Here is a 19,156-nt window from a genome sequence, read left to right as displayed (position 1 = left end):
CTCCTGAGTAGCAGGGGCTCGTTTCAGAGCAGGCCGACAGAATTTGACTGGGGATGGGCGTTTTTCATAAGACGTCTCGTCAGGTTTTGGCAGGCGTGAGCTTGGCGGATATCTGCCGCCCGTCACGTTATGTACAAATACACATAATCCACATCCTCTGGAGTTCCGGAGAGTCCGAAACGAAACCCGACCACAATGTGCCGAGAGCCCAGGCCGACCTTGGTCTGATTCTGCTGCGGCTGCGTTTGCAGGGAACAGCTGGATCAGATTTGCATCTCACCGGGTGTAATTGTTCCTGGCAACAACAGGATGTGAGCTTATCTCACGCCCGTTTGTTTTTGGGGAACATTTCATCTGCTCGTTTGGAAACTCTGCAGCCCGCCAACGCGACTCCATGGCACTGTCTCGCTCCCTTCGGGGGGAAAAGGGAAGCTCATTTGACGTACTGAAAAACGAGCTGAACTCCCTCCGTGGGCTCTTGCTTTGATTTGATTGTAGCGTAATCTTGCAACACAATTGTGATGGACCTCAGTCGGTACAGGGTGACACGCGGGGACGCTTGACTCGCCAAAAGCTTGCGTCTGTGTTTGCACAACAGCCTGCATTATTCACAAAGAGCAGCAACCTCGCCGATAACTACTTAATGGACTGGAGAGGGGCTGTTGACCCCGTATGGTGCCAGGGTCAGCAGACAGCGTGTGCGTGTGCGTGCGTGCGCGTGTGTGTGTGTGTGTGTGTAGGAGACAGAAACAAGACGGAGAGGCTGAGAGTGTGAAGGATGTGTTCTTGTAAATGAATATATAAGGCCCGACGTCTCTGCACAGACGGCAAAACTATTTCAGCTTTTCTCGATCGCTTCAACATCCGTGTCGGCCCCCGGCGTCACATTTTCGAGACTATTTCCTGTTTCCTCTCGATCGCTCCGGCATGCAGCTGGGATCCACCTGATTTCTGACCGCAGCAGCTCTTCTCTCACGTCAACGCTTTTCCGTTTGGAAAAGATGGCAAGATGGCAGCGCCTGTATCCGGAAATCTTTTGGCCTTAATGTTTGTACAACGTTGTCCGTCTCTATCTACAGTCGATGCACCGTTCTGCGACAACTTAAATAGTGATAGTGAGAAAATGGTTTGTTGAATAAAGTGAAGTCGAGATGAAGTGGTCTGATACTTAGAGGTAATTATGAAAATGATTGCAGAGGCAGGACGGAAAGAATAAGCGGGTGCAAAAAAAATATGAGGGAAAGAATCCATTTATCCGGCGGAATCTTTTCTATTATTTCGTGAATATATATATTTTTGTCTGAAAGAAGCAGACTCCAGATGTAAAGGTTAAAGATGTTACACCAATGAACCTTTGAAGAAAAGCATTTTTTCCCCCTTATTAATTCACTTTACGTTGTCCTTAGGGCTCAAAAATGTGGACACAGGAAGAAAATGACAGACCAGTCTGTATAATTGTCTCCAAAGCTCTCTGCAGGCTCAATTATCACTCTCTTGAACCGGAGCATGAGGACCCCAATTACTGCTCTCGCCTGACACTCGTGTTCTGTCGACGGAGCTTTGGGCGACGAAAGCCAATGGCTCCACTCGATTTCCGACTTCCCGATAAGCAGGCGGATAGATGGCCGTGTCAAAATGTGACAGATAAAGAGGACGCTCGTCGCCTCCCTCCGCCACACACTCCTCAATTTAACTCACTTCAGAGCTTAAGTGCATGCAGATGCATTCAGAGTAGGGGGTGGGCGGTGTCTCGAATGTATCCGACGTATTAAACGACTATATCGCGAATACCGCGACTACAAATTGTCACGTAAAGTTTTCTAAAGGCGCCGGCATAAGACTTGCTTTGAAGTTTAAAATTCAATTCCCACTAGAAACCATTAATATATATATATATAATTAAGATTAAAGAATGTTTTAATACAGACTTAGGTTGCGGGGACGACTAGGATCATCACACCGGTGTGATTGTACGCATCACAAGGTTAAATTGTGCATTTACGAAGTGCTTTACAGGAGATTTAAAAAAAAATATTGCGATATATATATATCGTGTATCGCGATATAACAAAAAAATATAGCGATAATAGCGATATTATTTATAGGCCATATCGTCCAGCCCTAATTCAGAGCAGCAATAATGTTGCAGCTAAATTAATCGCCAACTATTTTGATAATCGATTAATCAGTACAAGTAGTTATTATTATTATGAAAAAGTCAAAATTCTCTGATTTCGGCTTCTCAAATATGAATATTTTCTGGTTTCTTTAATCCTCTGTGACAGCAAACTGAATATATTCGGTGAGTGGACAAAACAAAACATCATCTTAGAGTTTTGGGAACGCGATGGACATTTTTCACCAATTTTATAACATTTTATGGACCAAACAACTAAAATAATTGACAGATTATGAAAGTAATCGTCAGTTGCAGCCCATCAGGTTGTGGTGGATGTTGACGTATTTCTCTGACGCACAATGGAGACATCTGCTGGGGCGAGTAAAAACAAGCTCGGCTCACATTTGGCCTGGTGGATAAAAAAACAACAATGAGCTCACCTCCAATATGTGATCGTATGAATCGTGGTGTGGTGATTCTTCATAATGCAGATCATCGGTATGACGGAGCGAATGGAAGTCATTCCTGCACTCGGGGACATTACATTAGCATTGATTGTCCTCTTCTCCAGCCGGTATTATTGCACAGAAGAACATACTATATCAAACTCTGCCCAGTGTCTCCCTCTTATAATAACAGTTTTACTATCATTATTATCATTATTAGGGCCCGAGCTCCACTGACAAAGTCGGGACCTATTGTAATTGAGTGAATTATTATTATTATTATTATTATGATGTGGGGTTTTTTTTATTAAGGAACTACAATTCCCAGAATGCCACAGTGGTTTTTTTTTTTTTTAGTCCAACCACTCGGCTGCTCCTGTTTGACCATGTGTTGTTTGACTGCCACCGGACGGCTGTCGGTAGGAAGTGCAGGGAAACGTGCTCGGTGACACACACACACACACACACACTACAATGCAGGCAACTCCATCCGGAACGGCAGCAGCATCAGCATCAGCAGCATCAGCACCAGCAGCAGCAGCAGCATCAGAAGAAGAAGAGGAAGACATGTAAAGATGGATTAGACGATAACCATGTTCCCGGGAGTCTTGTACGCGCTGCTGGCCGGTTTCCTCGGGGCCGTGGCGTCGGCGTCGGCCAAGCTGTCGCTCGGAGCCGACTACCTGAAGGGAGTGTGCGAAACCGGACTCCGGACGTGGGGCGAGCAGCGGAAATTCAGGCAGGCGGACGAAACCACCACCTGTGACCGGGTGAGGCATCGCCGCCGCTTAGAGAATGAGTTATTCGCGCAGTGATTGATGAGGAGGAGGAGGAGGAGGAGGATGGATGAGGATGGATGTGGACAATGCAAGCGCCGAGGTCGGGTTAGGGTTAGGACAATGCAAGCGCCGAGGTCGCGGGGGAAGTTGGGGCGGGATGGGGGATGGGGATGGGGTGATCCCCCCCCCCCCTGACTCCCTCAGCATCAGCACCATCAGCACCATCAGCAGCATCGCGCGGGAGAGCCCCCATGCTGCGTCCCGCGTGTGCGCGTGCCGCTTGAATGACATTGCGGCGCGTTCCGGCTGTGCGACTGACACGTGCGTGGCGTCGCGTGACTCGGTGATTGGTTGAGCCGGGGTCAGGGGGGTTTCTTGTACGACCTTCACGCTCCATGCGCACGGTGACGTCAGAACCCCCCCCCCCCCCAATGGCAGCCGTGTGACGTCTCCATCGGTCGAGACGTCACAGGGTGACCTCTAATGGGCACGTTTGAATGCACCTCAAGGTTTGACTGCATCTCTGCCCCGGGTCTTTGAAATCCATTACATTTGTATTATCGTAATTAGATTAATCGAAAAATAACTACGAAATGTGCCGTCCATCTAGTGGCCTTTGTCTTGCAGAGGGACTGTGTGTCACTATTTAGTAGTATTTAGATCCCCTACAGTATTTTATATGTAGGGGATCGGCAGAAATTGAATATAATATCCATAATTAGGTTTTTTTATCTGTGTATAATCACCTACATGTGATCACGGAGGCTGCCATGTCGTACTTCTGTATTTCTAAGTAGCCCAGAACGGACGAACCAAACACTGGCTCCAGCTTCTGCGATATCGCGCCACGTGACTATTTCGCCCAAAGTTCAAATATCCACGCAAATTTTGCGGGTCATCGGAACTCCCCGCCTACCCGCGTCTTTGCATTGACTCGGTATGTAATCTCGCCGTGTGAAAGCTTTGCCTCGCGTTTGGTGTGAACGCACCTTCACTGTTTTGGACTATTTTGAACTAAAGTGTTTTGTCAATTTGCTTCCATTTGCAAGTAATTAACACCCAGGAAACCTGAGGAGAGCTCCTATTCATCCATCAATCCATCGCCGCGTTGTCGTTGTGTGACTTCTCTGCTTTCGCATTTTCCCAGCTCCACATCCCTCTGAGGCTGCTGTGCGGCGGACTCCTCTTCACCTGCAACGCTGTGATGTGGACCTTCCTCGCCAAAGCACTCAGGTACTCCTCTTCCTCCACCCGGACCACTGTGACCACCACCGCCTCCAACTTCATATCCTCCGTGAGTGGCCGCCTCTCTTACAAACAAGTCCCCCCCCCCCGTTGCCTCGTCTCTCTTCTCTGTCGTCTCCCGACTTGCACACTACGCAAAATGTTTTACAGCAGAGGTTAAGTGACGGTCATTTCAGAAAGACCTTAAATCCTTCCTTCCTTGTATAGAAAGTAGGCTGGACTATATTCAGAAATAACTAGGTTTCCTCATTTCACTGTAGAGACCAATTTACTTTTGTCTGAGGAGGCACCCTGATTCTCCCCCCCCTCCCTCCTCTGCAGGCTTTTCTCGGCCAGCTGATCTTCGGCGAGCCCCAGATAACACTGTGGTGGGTCGGGATCTCTCTGACATTCTCCGGTCTGCTGGTGCTGCAGCGGGTTTCGCCACAGGATGGACAACAGAGTGCAGACGCCAGGAAGGACGAATAGCGCCTCCGTGTCTCCACCAGTTCAGCTCGGCCCGCTGGCCACCCCTCCGACTTTAGCTTCTATCCAAAAAACAGCAGTTGAGTTTAGTGTATTTGAATTTATTTTTCCCGTTTGAACTATTTGACTTGGCGACGACCGTGTCCTCGTGTGGAACCAGTGACCGTTTGCCCTTCAGTTTGTAGCCGCGCGTCGCTGCGACGCCTCGCTGGCTCGGCTGTGTCCACGGCGCGGCTTCACCGCAGCTGGTGGAGACGAGCTAATGGAGGCCCCCGCGTCCAAGTTCGCCCAGAAGCTCTGGAATCATCTTTTATCTGTACGGGCTTACGACGACGACGAAGCAAAAAAAATTGTAGTGTAGCTTTACATTAGGTTTTTGCAAAAACAGCACAACAACAACAACAACAGCAACTCACGAGCTAAAACATAGCAGAGGCAAATGAAGGGAAGAGACTTAAAGGAATAGTTCCAACATTTTGGAGAAAAAGGCCTGAGAGTTAGATGAGAAGATTGATGCTATTCTCATGTTTGTATTGAAATATGAAACTACAAGTAAGGAACACGCAGTTTCCTTATATATCTGGCACAGTTTCTTTGACAATCAACTGATTGGTCAGTGTACAAAATGTCAGGAATGACACATTCACATGATTTAACCAGAGGGGCTCTCAGGAGAGCGAATCCCTCAGCCGAGGCCAAACAAGCCCATCCGCCCGTCTGTCAAAAACCCAAAGACGACGAGTGAGTTGTCACAATTTGCTCCGGTTAAACTTTGAACGCACTGGCACTGACCTTCTCATTGAACTCTCCGCCGGAAGGGAGTAATTTGCCGCGTGCATGTTGCCGTCAGTGAGCACTCACCAAAGCTTTTTTTCCCTTATTCTCACACTCCCTTCAGTTACTACGACACTCACTGTAAACCATCTCACGCTGACTTTCCATTTCCCGCATGCTCACGGCGAAGGTGCACTCTCAACAAGTCCTAGTCCCACTAATGTAGCGCCGAAAGGCCCCCATGTGAGCATGACACACGTTTTGACCCAGTGGGCGAGCTGCTCTTCCATTTCGCGACGACGGACGTGTGCACGTCCCTGCCGGGGCGCCGGGACTCGTGGCAAAGCGGCCCGCGGCGCCGCTTCTCAATCGGAGCGATTTCCCGCGAGTTGCATCACTTCATCAATCTGTGTCCCCAGTGTCGGAGACGTCATCCCTCTTAGAGCTCTATTCCCCCGCATTTGCAATCTCATATATCACTCTGTTGCATCGCCCATCACCTCTGTGGGTTTAACAATAGACCCGTGGCACTGTTAAAAGCTTCCCTGGGGTTGTCAGCAAGAGTGCAATACAACATTCTTCCTTTAAAAAAATCTCACAACACTGTGATTTGTGCGTAACACTGAGGGAGCATGGAGCATTCAAAAAATTGAAACATGTTTCCGTTAAGCGTACGATAATTGTAGTAGTGCACTAGAGGTTTTCTCTGAGCATGACACGAAAGGCTGCTTCGTTTGAATGAGTGTTTTGGGTTTTTTTCGAAATCACAATTTGCTGTTGTTTTTTATACATATCGTGACATAAATGAATAATGGTAGCTATAATACCTGGCTGTGATATCGCACTGGCAGCAAACGCACAAATGTCTGAGACGTTCCCTTCCGAAGCGCTGCCGCGCAGGGAATCGTGTCATGAGATTTTACATGCATCCCTATCAATGTGACCGCAGTGACAATGTGACGACGCAGCCGGCAGATTGATGTTTCAAAGCAGGGTGGTACTCACCCACGCAGGATGCTCCAGCGGCGGGCGGGCGGGCGGTCACGCGTGGCCTCGCACGTGTTGCAGCAACATCCGTGAATCCAGCTGTGTGCGCGCCTCCATCTCCGGGGATCCTGGGTGTGTTGTGTCACTTAAAGGAGTTGTTAAAGTGGTATTTAGGCTTTTCATCCACATTCTTGGCAAGGGCGTGAATATTTCCCCCAGATGTCAAACGACTCCTTTAACTTACAGTACCTTTAATATATATGTAATCTTTGCTTTTATTCTGGAAATATTTCTGGTGCCTGGCTTCCCCCCCCCCCCAAGTGAACGGCATGATATGAGGGTAAACCATCTCCCTGTGAACCCACTCTCAATGTACAGTACTATAACCAATCAGAGCTTTGCAGGAGCCACATTTACAGTATAGCTCCGTGGCAGCGGCATGGCCCAGAGCGTAATGTATTGATGTCCATGTGCACATGCACTGTAGATGTGGTTGTACAGAGAGATTAGAAAAACTACACTGACACGGGTGGGTGTCATTTTGACGAGTTAATGCGCTGCACGGGAAAACAACAGTAAAATTCCTCAGAATGAATAAATATTTTAGCATTGTGAAGGTGTACTGTTGACACCGGATATCTCAGAGGAGAACAAGCTTGTTCAGTCCTTTAAAAAAAGACGTGAACCTTAAGTTTGTTATGCCATTGTTGAATTTAACACAAGTCAAGACACTATACGATTAGAGAGAGAGAGCGTTTGCTCCGATATTAAAACCATTCAATGTGTATTACAGATTATGCGAAACAAATGTTTATAGAATTGTAAATATATTCTGTTGATAAGAATCACTTAAAAATGGCTGTGTAAATTGTCAAGAAACACTGTTGAATTATTAAATAAACACATCTCATCTGACAAACGAAGTTCCCGTTTCCATCACTCAGACGTTGTTGGTCTCCGGGAACAGATTCTAGTGACGGTTTCCTTACTTAAAGCGGAGCGGTTTCTTGGAGGCTATTATACATCCACATCAAGACAATTACGTGTGAATGTCTGTGTTTGTGCCGCAGCACACAGAACTCATCGAGCTTCAATGTCCCTTTCTTTGCGTTCAAACACAGCAATGTCAAATTAAAGGGCGTGTTTGCTTTTGCATGGGTGGATGTAATGTTTGCCTGGAGTTTATCTACTTACACCAGGAGTCATGCACCATTTAGAAAATTTCCCTCCCTTTAAATTACCTCTAGTAAAAATGAAGGACACAACCAGTGGGTTTAAAAGCCTTCGAGTGGCAATAGTGACATGATGTGAGGGATTTTTACACATACACATTGGCAGCCATACTAACTTACATACTAATTTCCCACTCAAGAAATCAGTACTTATAATTGAAAAAAAAGAGCATTTTTTAAATTTCCCCTAAAGGAAAATATGAAAAAATTTTAAGAGATTTTTAATAATGGTCTCCAAAACCTTAAAGGATATATACAGCAAAAATGTAGAATAGTTTAGATATCTATCATTTATAGTTTAATGGATGTTTGCCAAATTTTCCTGTTACTGTTACAATTAGTCCAGTACAATTAATTACAATTAGTCCGATTTTTTAGTTTTGTTTTGACACTTTATAATTAATTATATCCATTAAATTTAAATATCGTGCCCTATAATAGTCACAGGTTAAGACCTTATTGGCCAATGCAATAAAAGTAAAAGTGATTAACAGTCAATAAACAATATCAATATCACTATAAAGCAGTCACATCGTTTTATTTCATCCCCCTTTAAACATACCACAGTCAAAAAGAACAATGAAAAAACATAATGCGGTCCACGTTGACTCATGCCTGACCGCACATGACACATGAAACAGTCCAAGAGAAAGACGAAAGCTGGCGTACTGTGTATGTAAACCAGATGTCTCCACGCTAACGTGACCTTTTCTAACATTTTTATTAAAAAATCCAGATATTTTTAAAAGCCTAAGAAACTGTCATTCCGGACGATGCATGCTCTTAAACTTGAAACGGTTACTCTCACTGCCTCCGTTCACTAAGCTTTCAATGTTCTCATAATTCCTTTCATCCTCTTTAAAAAAAGCATGATTGCTGCAATACTACAGTAAGGCGTTCGACACGTGGGCAAAGGCCTTTTATTATTAAAGTGTGGAACCTTTCCCATCTGCGTAAAATTCTCATGATCTCAATCGTCTCTCTCGCAGCTGTGACAATTAATAATGTGCAATATTCAGCGGTGGTCCTTCAGGCCTCAGTGAACATTTTCCACTGACCTGAATTTCATTTTCGACACTTCATCCTGTTAAGGCTTCCGTCTCCACCAACTTGAGTCAGGCTCACATCTACTATCTGTGAACAGATTAGCCGTAAATGAGGGCGCGTGAAATGGGGTCAGTGCTCTCGGAGAGTTACGCGTATTGCCTCGTTCCCTGACTTTTCCGTCTGAGCCGGTGACCGTGATTGGTTGTCAAAGCGAAGAGGTCGTCTACATTTACTGCACAGACTTGTGAAATAAAGAAAAGGTCGCTGGCCAAACTGCCCGGTGGACTTTAAAAACTCACCACGGTTTAGAAACAAGACTGTCTTCATCTGCCAAGTCGCATATTTTTTTCAAGTTATAATCCTTAAGATTGTCCTGAAATAAATGAAAAAGTAACCAACTGTTTCTTGATGAACCAAGTTTTAACAGTAGTGAATGGAAACGCGCTATAAAGGAGACACATTATGCTCATATTCAGGTTCATAATTTAAATTTGATTATTGCTTGCAAAAGGTTCACATGCTCAAATGTTCAGTGAACACATCAGTTTCCTCCTACTGTCACATTCCTGCAGCTCCTCTTTTCAGCCTCTGTATGAAACATTTTGATTTAAGCTCCATTCTCTTTAAGGCCCCTCCCTCCCGATAAAGCCCGGCCTGGTCTGATTGGCCAGTTGAAGTTCCATTGTTCTCGCTTTTCACCTATAAAACCTATATAACACTCGAAGTAAAGGGAAAACTGAAAAGGCATAATATGTTGACAAATTTCGAGAAATTCATTTAAAATTTGTGCTTAATTTGGAGGAAAACTTGGCAAAAAAAAAACCTCGTTCAATCTCTTCACACCTGACGACAGCTGCGTCAAGTTTCTACTGCTGCTGCGTCACATTAAAAGCCTTCAACCTGCAAAACACTTTTACTGTGAAGCAATTAGAGGAAACGCAAAACGGTCTTCATTTGCATTAGTGACAAAGCTGCTGCTCAAACATAAACCAGGACTGAAATCTTACGGATTATGACTTCAGAGACTATTTTGTGTAACTCACACTCATATTGCTCTTATATGTGATTTGCTCTCACTGTCTTGCAGAGCCAGCGATTTTATAGCACACAAAAAAAACTTGATATAATTTAAAATACAAAAGATCGCCTGAACAAATCCACCAAACAGTGAGGTGAAAAAGTCGGACGTCCCCATTTACTTGAATGGTAAAGTGGTCTCGAGACTTTTGGACTCCACTGTATCTGGCAGTGACCAGTGTCTCACCCTGACTGTCACATTAAGGCAAAAAATAATAGAAATATATATTTTTTTTAAATAGCCGATGCCACCGTTTTCTAATGCACTGTTTCTGTTCTAAGGCAAAAATCCTCCGGCAAAAGACTATTGACGGAAACACGGGAGACCTCGACTGTGCTGCCGCCGCTTCGTGCGGAAACATTTTTCACTTCAGTTCACATTGTTTCGCACTGGAAGCAGGAAATGATGCAGGAACTTAAAAGTCCAGATGAAGGCAGAACTCACCGACTCTTATTAAGTGCTGTTTGTGTAAGTAGTCGCCGCTTATTGTTTTGTTTTTAACAGCTACACCTTATTAATCTCAGTCAGCACCAAAAGGGGAAACTATAAAATGTAAAGAAGGTGACAATATTTTAAAAAAAGACTCGTAATGAACAGTGGAATAGCTTTTCGGGAGAATACCCTGAAATTTCAAGAAATGAAAGAAAAAAAAATGTATTCGTGGTTTACGAGGAGTTCATGCTCGTTGAGGTCCGGCCACTGGGGAGGAGCAGACCGGGACCGGTCAGTCTTTAGTCCACGAGCACCAGAGCTCGGCTCAGTCTAAGACTCACTCACACTATGTACTGGTAGAGGTCGGCCTTGCCGTGGTCGGGCGTCGCGAACGGGCTCAGCCAGGACACGGAGAACGGGTGGCCGAACACCACTTTCAAATTCATCCACTTTGACCTTTTGGCCCATCTTCTCTCCTCCTTCTTCAGCTGCTCGATGCCCTGCAGGAGTGGAAGACACGGCGGACTTGAGGAAAAGACAAAAGAGGGGAGTCTCCAGGGCTGATTCATATTCAAAGCAGCTGCTAAATATAGACCGTGAAGATGAAGCGCCTTTAAATTTTTCATGTGCAAACAGAAAATAACCACAAAAGGGGGAATTTAAAAATGAAAAAAGAAAATTCCTTCCCAGAAATCTTAATCAAGGAGAAATGACTCACACCCAGTATTTCCTGGTGAGCTGGACTGAAATAGATGATCTTTGAGGTGGATGTTATGACACGATGAGTCATCCTGGTTGTCGTGGGCGGTTTGAGCAAATACGTTATGAGAAAGCTCAGTCATCTCTACTTCCCTGGAGGCTGTAAGTCAATTACCTGCTCCCGTCTACATGTGAGCTTGATTTAGTGGGAAAAAAACTGTGGATTTAGAGCCAATGCAAACTGTTTTTCCAGTTGAAAAGATCCACACACACATGGCCGGTTCAATAAACTGACTACATCCCTTTTTTCCCTCACAACACAAGTCTGGCATTGCTCCTCATATTGTTATGAATATCTTTTCTCATTTTCCAATGGACGGGGATCCAGACGTAGTATGGCAGAGCAAATCAAATGAGCTCCCAGGAAAGAAAGATGACAAACAATTCACAGAAGAAGTGACTTTAAGGATGATGACATAAAAATAATAATCCCTAAAATTAAACTAATCTATAAAATCCTAAATCCTGTTTCAATAAAGAAATAATGATTTACTTAAAGGCTGTTGCAACGTTTTTGACAGAGTCCTGAAACTCCATCCTCACAACTCTTGAAGCAACTCGATTGTTTGACCCCCAAACAGTCATCGCCGCAACGCAAGATTCGTTTTTTAAGGACGTTCACGGCGTAGCGACGAGAAAAGCAAAATTAACTGCGGCCCGTTTGGCTCACCGTCTCGTCGCTGCAGATGGAGTGAACCTGGGTCCCGAACATGACGGCAGTGAAGATCAAAAAGAGGAGGCCTTCGAAGCAGAGGAGGATGAGGAGGATGACGGTGGCTGGTGGAGAGAAGTTACTGCACTCTGACAAAGAGGAAAGAGAGAAAAAAAGCAACTTTACTACCAGTGTAAAATCTTTATAGCTATAAAATGAGAGTTGAAAAATTGTTGTAAATGACTTGTAATATTATATCCTAAAGATGTTTTCAAGAATGTCTTTTAAGAATATATTTCCGAACCAGACTTTTGGGGCTTTGTCTGCACATAAAGTTGGATGGTGGTTAGAAACCGAAGCGTCACACCGTGTTACTCACTTGTCCAGTCGTCTTCAAAGCAGAGCACAAAATGGAAAGCCACCAAGATGAGGGCATGGAAGGAGATTAGTGCAATGTACAACTGAAAGACAAAATGAAACAAAGGTCACAAAGAAGAAGAAACCATAAAAAAAATCCCAGTTTGAGCTTGAAACCCTGATCTCAGTGATATGATAAAAGGCAGATTAATTGGTTCATTCATTTTTTTCTTGTGTGCAATAAACTATGTTGTTTATAATCTATTCAATTTAAATTTATTGTCATGTGAAGGTTTTTGATCACGTTGCTCTATGAGGAATAACTTGCTCCTCCATGATTACTTCATTTCATCTACTTAAAGATTAAAAGCAATAAAGATGTTTTCAACAAAAAAGAAAAACCTAGAAATGTCATATGGTAATAATAATGGTTCATAAATTATTTATTTTGACAATTTAAATTCAGAGCTCATTAACTCAATTAATAATTAGATATTTTTCCGTATAGAATCATTTTAAAGTACATGTACTTTTTGATTTAGTAGATATTTCTAGTGACAGAGGATAGTGTTAAATGTGAGCAGACAACGTGAGACTGATCCTTCATCAATGTTCCGTGAAGACGGTTGCAGACTCACCGTGAAGAGCACAAAGTATTTCTGGTTGCTCTCTCCGACACAGTTGTTCACCCAGGGACAGTGGTGGTCCATCTTTTTGATGCAGCGCTTACACACACTGAGGACAAACACACAGATATGAGCCATGAAGATGACATTAATGGTAATGAAAAATGGGGGGGGGGGGAGACGACGACTGTGACTTTGGGAGGCAGGAGAAAGACAAGTCTGTCAGCCCATCTTCAGCGGTGTTGACGCCGACTGATGTGAGGCTGGATTGTGTGTGTGTGTGTGTGTGTGTGTGTGTGTGCAGCTGGTTCACAACTCAAGTATGGTCACGTAATCCATCATCTGACAAAAAAGGAGGTCAAGCTCGACCTGCTTGTGCGCTTTGTTCACACACTTTCTGAGGGAAATGTGTATTTAAAAAGCTGTCGACCGACCTGTGTGTGATATATTACTGTTTATGGGTCATTAGAGACAAGTGTTTCTTTGGACAACCACAGGCAAATCTTCTGTTTCTCTCAAACTGACGTCGCTGCTTTTTCACGATTCAATTACTCTGCCATGTTTTTGTGCTTTTCCTGCCTCCAGATCCCGGGAAACCCAGTGAGCAGCCGCAGAGGGAAGTCCTTATTGTCAAACTGCAGAGTCTGCAGGGAAGCGCAAGACGAGGAGAGGAGTCCCTGTGGGAGGGTGTCACCAGGACTCTCCCTCTGCAAGGTGCATGCTTCAGCAGAACACTGCACATCCAGACACATCTTTTTTTAAAACAAAAATGGTGACACACACTCCCACCTGCAGTGATGAGCTCTGTCAGGCTTGATGCTGCAGCACTTGGGACATTTGTACACCACCTGTCCTGGTTTGAGCTGCAGGCTCTCGATGAACTCTTTGGTAGCGTTTCCTTTCGGCACGGCGCCCTGTGAGAGAGAGACGGAGTGAGAGAGGGAGAGAGAGAGGGAGAAAAGACGTGTTGAGGACGCACCAAGTGGTGGTTTCTATGACATCAGATATGTCTTCCTTTTGATTTAGCAGGTTTTAACTCAAAGAAAAATATATATTTCGTGACTTACCGGGTTTAAACTGAAGCGCAACAAGAACAACCATACCATAAATATTACAGCTCACAAATCTACATGCCATCTTTTGATACTTTGAACCGAGTGTAAATACTGGAAACTTATGGATTGTGAAATGAGTAAATCTTTGTCACTAAATCTTTTCTTGCCAAAGCTACAACATATTTTATCAACAATTTTTTGTTGTTGTATTATTTGCAGACAGTTTTTAACCAGGGTTGCAACTAATCATTGTTTCATTAGCGATTCATCTGCCCATTTAATTTTCCTTATTGATCAGTTAATCATTTATTCTATGAAATGTCAGAAATGTGTGGAAAAGCCAAAGATGTCATCATCAAATGTTCATCATATAAAAGAAAAAGAAACTGGCAAAGAAAGTCAGCAAATCATCACGATTAACAAGAGGGAATCAGAAAGTTTGGAATTTTCTATTGTTATTATTTTCATTATCCAATAATCTGCTAGTTTGATCTGTTAAAAAACGTCCCACACAGACTTATTGAACCAGTAAATAAGCACATCTGAGAAGCTGAATGAAGATAGTGTCTAACATTGTTTGCTTGAAGAATGATGATTGTACATATATATATCAGCGTGTGACTGACCGGGTCTGTGCACATGGCCCTGGCATGAGAGGCGAGGGCGAGGAAGGCGAGGCCGTTGAAGATCACCCCGTTGAAGAGGCTGTAGAGCACGTTCTTGGCGGGCAGCAGCACCACGAACACCACCACGAACTCGGCGTAGAGGACCAGGAACCAGGTGATGACGCCGCACACGATGCCGCAGCCGTCGCGGATGAACCACATGGTGTCGGAGCCGCTGCGGGGAGGCGGAGGGGCGCAGTGCTCGGGCCTCAGGTAGCCAGCTTGCCGCTCGATGTCCCTGGTGCGGTGCGCCGGGCTCTTCATCCTACAGCGCCTGGGGCTCCAACCACATACTGCGAGGAGGAGGAGGAGGAGGAGGAGGAGGAGAAGGAGCGGGGGATGGAAAGAAAAGAAAAGAAAAAATAGGAATTGGTGAGTTAGTTTAGGGGTTTGGATTTCGTTTGTGGTTCAAGTGTAGGGCTGCGCCAGATGATTAGTTTCATCTAGATCTGCTGATTGCTTTCTTGATGAATAGATGGTAAACACTGAAATATGCCCTCTGCAGTTTCTCAGAATCACAAAATTAAACATTTACAATCAGGTAGGACAAATAAAGACAGAAAAATCCTCACAGTTCGGACACCCGAATGAGATAATGTTTGTTGTTTTTGAGTGAAAGAAATGCCTTAAACTATATTTCAGAATGAATATATTCATGATGATGAACTTTCTGTCGTGCCACTTATTGACTCACGGCGTTACTGTAACACCACTGTGTGTAAACAGACTAATAACGAACACTGCATCCTCAAGAAATACGATCGGGACTTGTAAGACACAGTGAATCAGCAAATGAGGTTGAGGACAAAAATCTCGGGAGGAAGGATTAACTGAAGGAGGAACAAACACCAGACTGGGTCTGTTCCCGTCAGGCTACGTAATCCATGCAGATTCCCCTCATGAAAAAAGAAGAAGTTGTTGTTGGACTTGAGAGGCTGTTAAAAAAAAAAACATTGCCTACACAGTCATCCTGAGCTGCACCGGTTTGGAGACGAGGCTGATGAATAAGCAATAGAGCAGGTCTGGATCAAACAAAAACCTCTCACGGCCCGTTACAGACTTCCTTCCTTCTGCATCACAACAACAAAACCTGAAAACCCTTTTCGTCGCACTTTGACTTTTCAAATTTTCATTGATGGGATAACGTAAATCGAGCGTAATGCACCGCTACGGTTGTCATGTGTCAGGGTTTGTGTCGGAAAGCAAAACAAGAGCACAGAATAATCATAATAATATCTAATCTCAGTTTTTCGACTTTTCCGTATATTTGTCTGATCGAAAATATATATATATTTCGTGACCGAGTGGCCAATCAGCCTCGGCAGAGATATGTTCTCTCCGAGTTCAGTTTGGTTTCAGCGCGAGAAAATCTGATCAAGGCCATTTCACTCGTCGACGTCACAGAACTATTTCAAATTCTTGGACAAATTCCCTGTTAAACAGGTTTTGTTTCATCTGTCCAGCTGACTGCTTGTCATTCATCGCACCGAATCACCTGCTGGTGGGAGCAAGAGCCAGTTCAAGAAAAACTTGTTCCGAGAGAGCTTTACAATTCACTCCATGAGAAACAAAGACCCCCAAGGAACCCCTTCAAACAATGTTTACTTAAAATGCAGATGATCCGACAAGACAGAAACACGCCGAGTGATGCGAGAGCTGCACTGAAACTAACCGCACAAGCGCCGTCCCTTTAACAGCTCAGTGAATGGGTTCTTTTATAGTAAGAGTCTATAGATTCCTCTCAGTGAATGACTGTGTTTACGATGAAAGCGTCCGACCGAACCGACTTGATCGGAACAGGAACTCTTCACAGAACAGCCCGGCTTCATTCATGCCGACCCCGGAGGAAAGACCCGACAGCGGAGAGCTGCTGAAATGCCACTAAAACGCAAGACTATAGACACATGTGAAGATGTCAGATTTACAGTGTACTGCACTGTATGCAAGGTGCAGTCAGATATTCCATAAATAATTAACAGGGTTTTTTTTTTGTTGGCAGGGGGGATGATAAGAAATAAAAGACGTGTGCTGTAGAGATGAGAGGGAAATACATTTGACCTCCGGCGGTGATAAACACCGTCAGTTTACTGATAATAAACCTGTGTAAAAAGTGGAAACATGTAAATTCGCTCAGTGTTGGTATGTAACGGGATGTCAGGGCAACAGTGTTTCACGTGAGCTCATGATTTCATAATCATAATTTTCCTGCAGTCCAAACTGGTGTTACACCCAAATTCTGTGACCTGGTAAAGAATTTCATCTTTGTCGCCAGCACAGGTGTTTTTATCCTCCTTTTCTTTATCACATTTTTTTCTACCGGTAAACAAACATGGAATTATCTATTGGCCGATAAAAAAGTGGCCAATATGAACCTTTCACAGTCATATCGGTATCTGCATTTATGTTTGTCAATATGCACTGATATATAAAAGTAATGAACAAAGCAATGCACTTTCCCGTAATTCAAGTTCTATTTATTTGTGTTTTTTCGATTCTAACATCCATGTAATATTGGCACTGCCCTCGGAAAATCCACACGGTGAAAAATGTCAAATGTGTTTCCTAAACGCTGAGATGACGTTTTGTTTTTCTCTTCAAAAGAAATTTCACATTTAAGAAGCTGAAATCATCAAATTTTTCCTTTTTTCCCCTCATAAAAACTACTAGAACCGATTCATTGGTTATCGAACATAGTTGGCGATTAATTTGCTCGTGGATTACTGATCGATTAACTGTTGCAGCTCTGAAGCCCACAGATGCTTCAGAGCTGCAACAACAGTTAATCGATCAGTAATCCATGGTGGTAATAAAGGAGTGACATTGGTTCATGGTGCATTTAAGAAAGTCTGCACAATGTGAAATGTCAACACATCCCCTCTGAACTACAAGTTCAAACAAGCCTTCATTCAAGGAAGGACCACCCCAACTCTTATTGTTTTCCACCTGTAAAAAAGAAAGAAAGAGGGAAAGTAAAAACATAACTTACACATGAATGGATAGTGAACATGACTTGAGGCGCAGTGTTACACTTAATGATTCCGACGGGGAACTGTTGCTCACGTCCCTGATGGATACTGACCAGGGGAATCGAACTCACAGCTGCCCCTGCCGTGGTGCCCTTGGGCAGGGAGTGTACACGTCTCCTGGCATCACAGTGGGCCGAGGGGAACTGACCTCCTCCATGCGCTAATGCAATAAACCCCCGAGCAGGAAGTGACTGTAGCGAGCAGGAGCAACGTACATGCGGATTCCCAGTTGTTACACAGAACATCTACTGAACTTTATATTAAATCGAAATACAGAGAGGAAGGTGTACATGGTATTTAAAAACCCACCTCGCAGCCTCCAGGTGTGTCCGCGAAAGTTTCTCGAACTTTTCCCGTAATCTGGAGCTTGAAGACGGAGCCGACTGGAGAGAGGGAGTATCCTCCTGGTAGCTCGGTCCCAGCTAGCCTCACCGCGGCCCCCGTACTTCGGCTCCGGCTCCGGCTGCCACCGCCGCCGACTCGGTTTCGTCGAGGACGGGTGTTCGCGGCCGTGTTGTCCGTGTGTGCGAGCCGAGCACCGCGCTTGGGAACAGGCCTCGGGTGCGGACAGGTCTGCGGACGCTGGTGGGACGACGGACGAACCCCACAGCGGAGCCAACCAGGAAGTGTGTCCTGTCCTTTTTTTTTTTTCTTTTTTTTTTACAAGTTGGGCATTGCCGCCCCTGAGCTCAGTCTGCCAGGCATCGGCCGCACTCTCTCAGGCTCGGCATCGCCCCCCCGATAAAAATGTAAAAAAAACAATCAATACTGGTGTGATTGAGCCTATTGATCTGTTTTCAAACTGGAAGGGGGGGTGCTCGGCACAAGGCTCTCTGTTCTACCGGTTTGTGCCTTTCAACACATGGCCGGATTAAAATCCTACAAGGCCCTGGGACATACATTTACATTGGGCCCCTTGTAACCCCCCTAATATCTACTTCACACTACACCTTTTTTTTTTGCCTGATTCTCCTCTTGCCGACAAGAAAAGATCGGAACCGAATCAGCATTCAATCTGCAGTCACCAATTGTCATGTGTGAACTCTCCAAAGACACGATTCAAGAGGCTCACCGACATGTCGCCTCCTCCGACAATAGATTTGAAACAGGCTAATGCTGCGTTCCATTGTACCTAAGAACTCAGATTCTCCGAACCCCAAAGTCGGGATGGTGTTTCACTTGCAATTTCCAACTCGGAGATCTGTATTTTCTAGTAAATTCCGGGCCCGAAGCTCCGAGTTCCGAGGTATAATTGAACACATGCTGAGACAAATACAGCCAATCAGAGCACAGTGATCCGACAACTTGGAAAGCCGCGTAGTCTGAGCTCAGCATCACACATGGCAGTTTTATGATTCCTCATGCACCTGGGAACCAACCAGCCCTCTTGTTGCTATAAGCCACTAAAGGTA

At 44.6% G+C, this 19,156-nt stretch overlaps 3 protein-coding genes across 5 annotated transcripts in view; 1 reads left to right on the top strand and 2 right to left on the bottom strand.

The window, feature by feature from the left end:
- The window catches only part of LOC118292443 (oxysterol-binding protein-related protein 10), a 61,149-nt gene extending 52,898 nt beyond the window's left edge, over nt 1-8,251 (bottom strand). The window contains exons 1-2 of one of the 2 annotated variants that reach the window (XM_035621383.2): nt 7,805-8,251; nt 6,834-6,960 (exon numbers count right to left, since the gene is read on the bottom strand). The gene's annotated coding sequence lies outside the window, so the exon portion shown is untranslated. Of the gene's footprint in view, nt 1-6,833; nt 7,763-7,804 lie in introns of those variants that run through there. The other variant, XR_007030333.1, reaches the window with a different exon arrangement.
- Nucleotides 2,924-7,738, top strand: LOC118292446 (transmembrane protein 42). Its single transcript, XM_035621386.2, has 3 exons — nt 2,924-3,335; nt 4,492-4,638; nt 4,911-7,738. The coding sequence occupies exons 1-3, from the start codon at nt 3,159-3,161 to the stop codon at nt 5,055-5,057; spliced, it is 471 nt and encodes a 156-aa protein (XP_035477279.1). The 5' UTR covers nt 2,924-3,158; the 3' UTR covers nt 5,058-7,738.
- Nucleotides 8,252-8,560: 309 nt separating the features above from the next.
- zdhhc3b (zinc finger DHHC-type palmitoyltransferase 3b) lies at nt 8,561-18,567 on the bottom strand. 2 transcript variants are annotated; one of them, XM_035621384.2, is made up of 8 exons: nt 18,054-18,567; nt 17,705-17,935; nt 14,680-15,011; nt 13,788-13,912; nt 13,011-13,107; nt 12,395-12,476; nt 12,034-12,164; nt 8,561-11,104 (listed from the first exon to the last, which is right to left on the bottom strand). In XM_035621384.2, the coding sequence occupies exons 2-8, from the start codon at nt 17,706-17,708 to the stop codon at nt 10,946-10,948; spliced, it is 930 nt and encodes a 309-aa protein (XP_035477277.1). In that variant the 5' UTR covers nt 17,709-17,935; nt 18,054-18,567; the 3' UTR covers nt 8,561-10,945. The 2 variants fall into 2 exon arrangements, with proteins under 2 accessions (XP_035477277.1, XP_035477278.1); XM_035621385.2 differs by lacking the exon at nt 17,705-17,935 and having other exon boundaries at nt 18,054-18,556.
- Between the last annotated feature and the right edge of the window lie 589 nt (nt 18,568-19,156).

The sequence above is a fragment of the Scophthalmus maximus genome, chromosome 22 (genome assembly GCF_022379125.1).
Source record: "Scophthalmus maximus strain ysfricsl-2021 chromosome 22, ASM2237912v1, whole genome shotgun sequence".
Classification (NCBI taxonomy): domain Eukaryota; kingdom Metazoa; phylum Chordata; class Actinopteri; order Pleuronectiformes; family Scophthalmidae; genus Scophthalmus; species Scophthalmus maximus.
Note: the sequence above shows the minus strand (reverse complement) of the source record. Positions and strands in the feature narration are given on the sequence as shown.

Excerpts from the sequence above, each read along its gene's own strand:
- zdhhc3b (XM_035621384.2), bottom strand. Across the intron at positions 12,165-12,394 it reads CTTTGAAGACGACTGGACAA|AGTGCAGTAACTTCTCTCCA; the intron begins GTGAGTAACACG and ends CCTCTTTGTCAG. Across the intron at positions 11,105-12,033 it reads CCATCTGCAGCGACGAGACG|GGCATCGAGCAGCTGAAGAA; the intron begins GTGAGCCAAACG and ends CCACTCCTGCAG.
- LOC118292446 (XM_035621386.2), top strand. The coding sequence starts at position 3,159 with ATGTTCCCGGGAGTCTTGTACGCGCTGCTGGCCGGTTTCCTCGGGGCC. Across the intron at positions 3,336-4,491 it reads AAACCACCACCTGTGACCGG|CTCCACATCCCTCTGAGGCT; the intron begins GTGAGGCATCGC and ends GCATTTTCCCAG. Across the intron at positions 4,639-4,910 it reads CCTCCAACTTCATATCCTCC|GCTTTTCTCGGCCAGCTGAT; the intron begins GTGAGTGGCCGC and ends CCTCCTCTGCAG.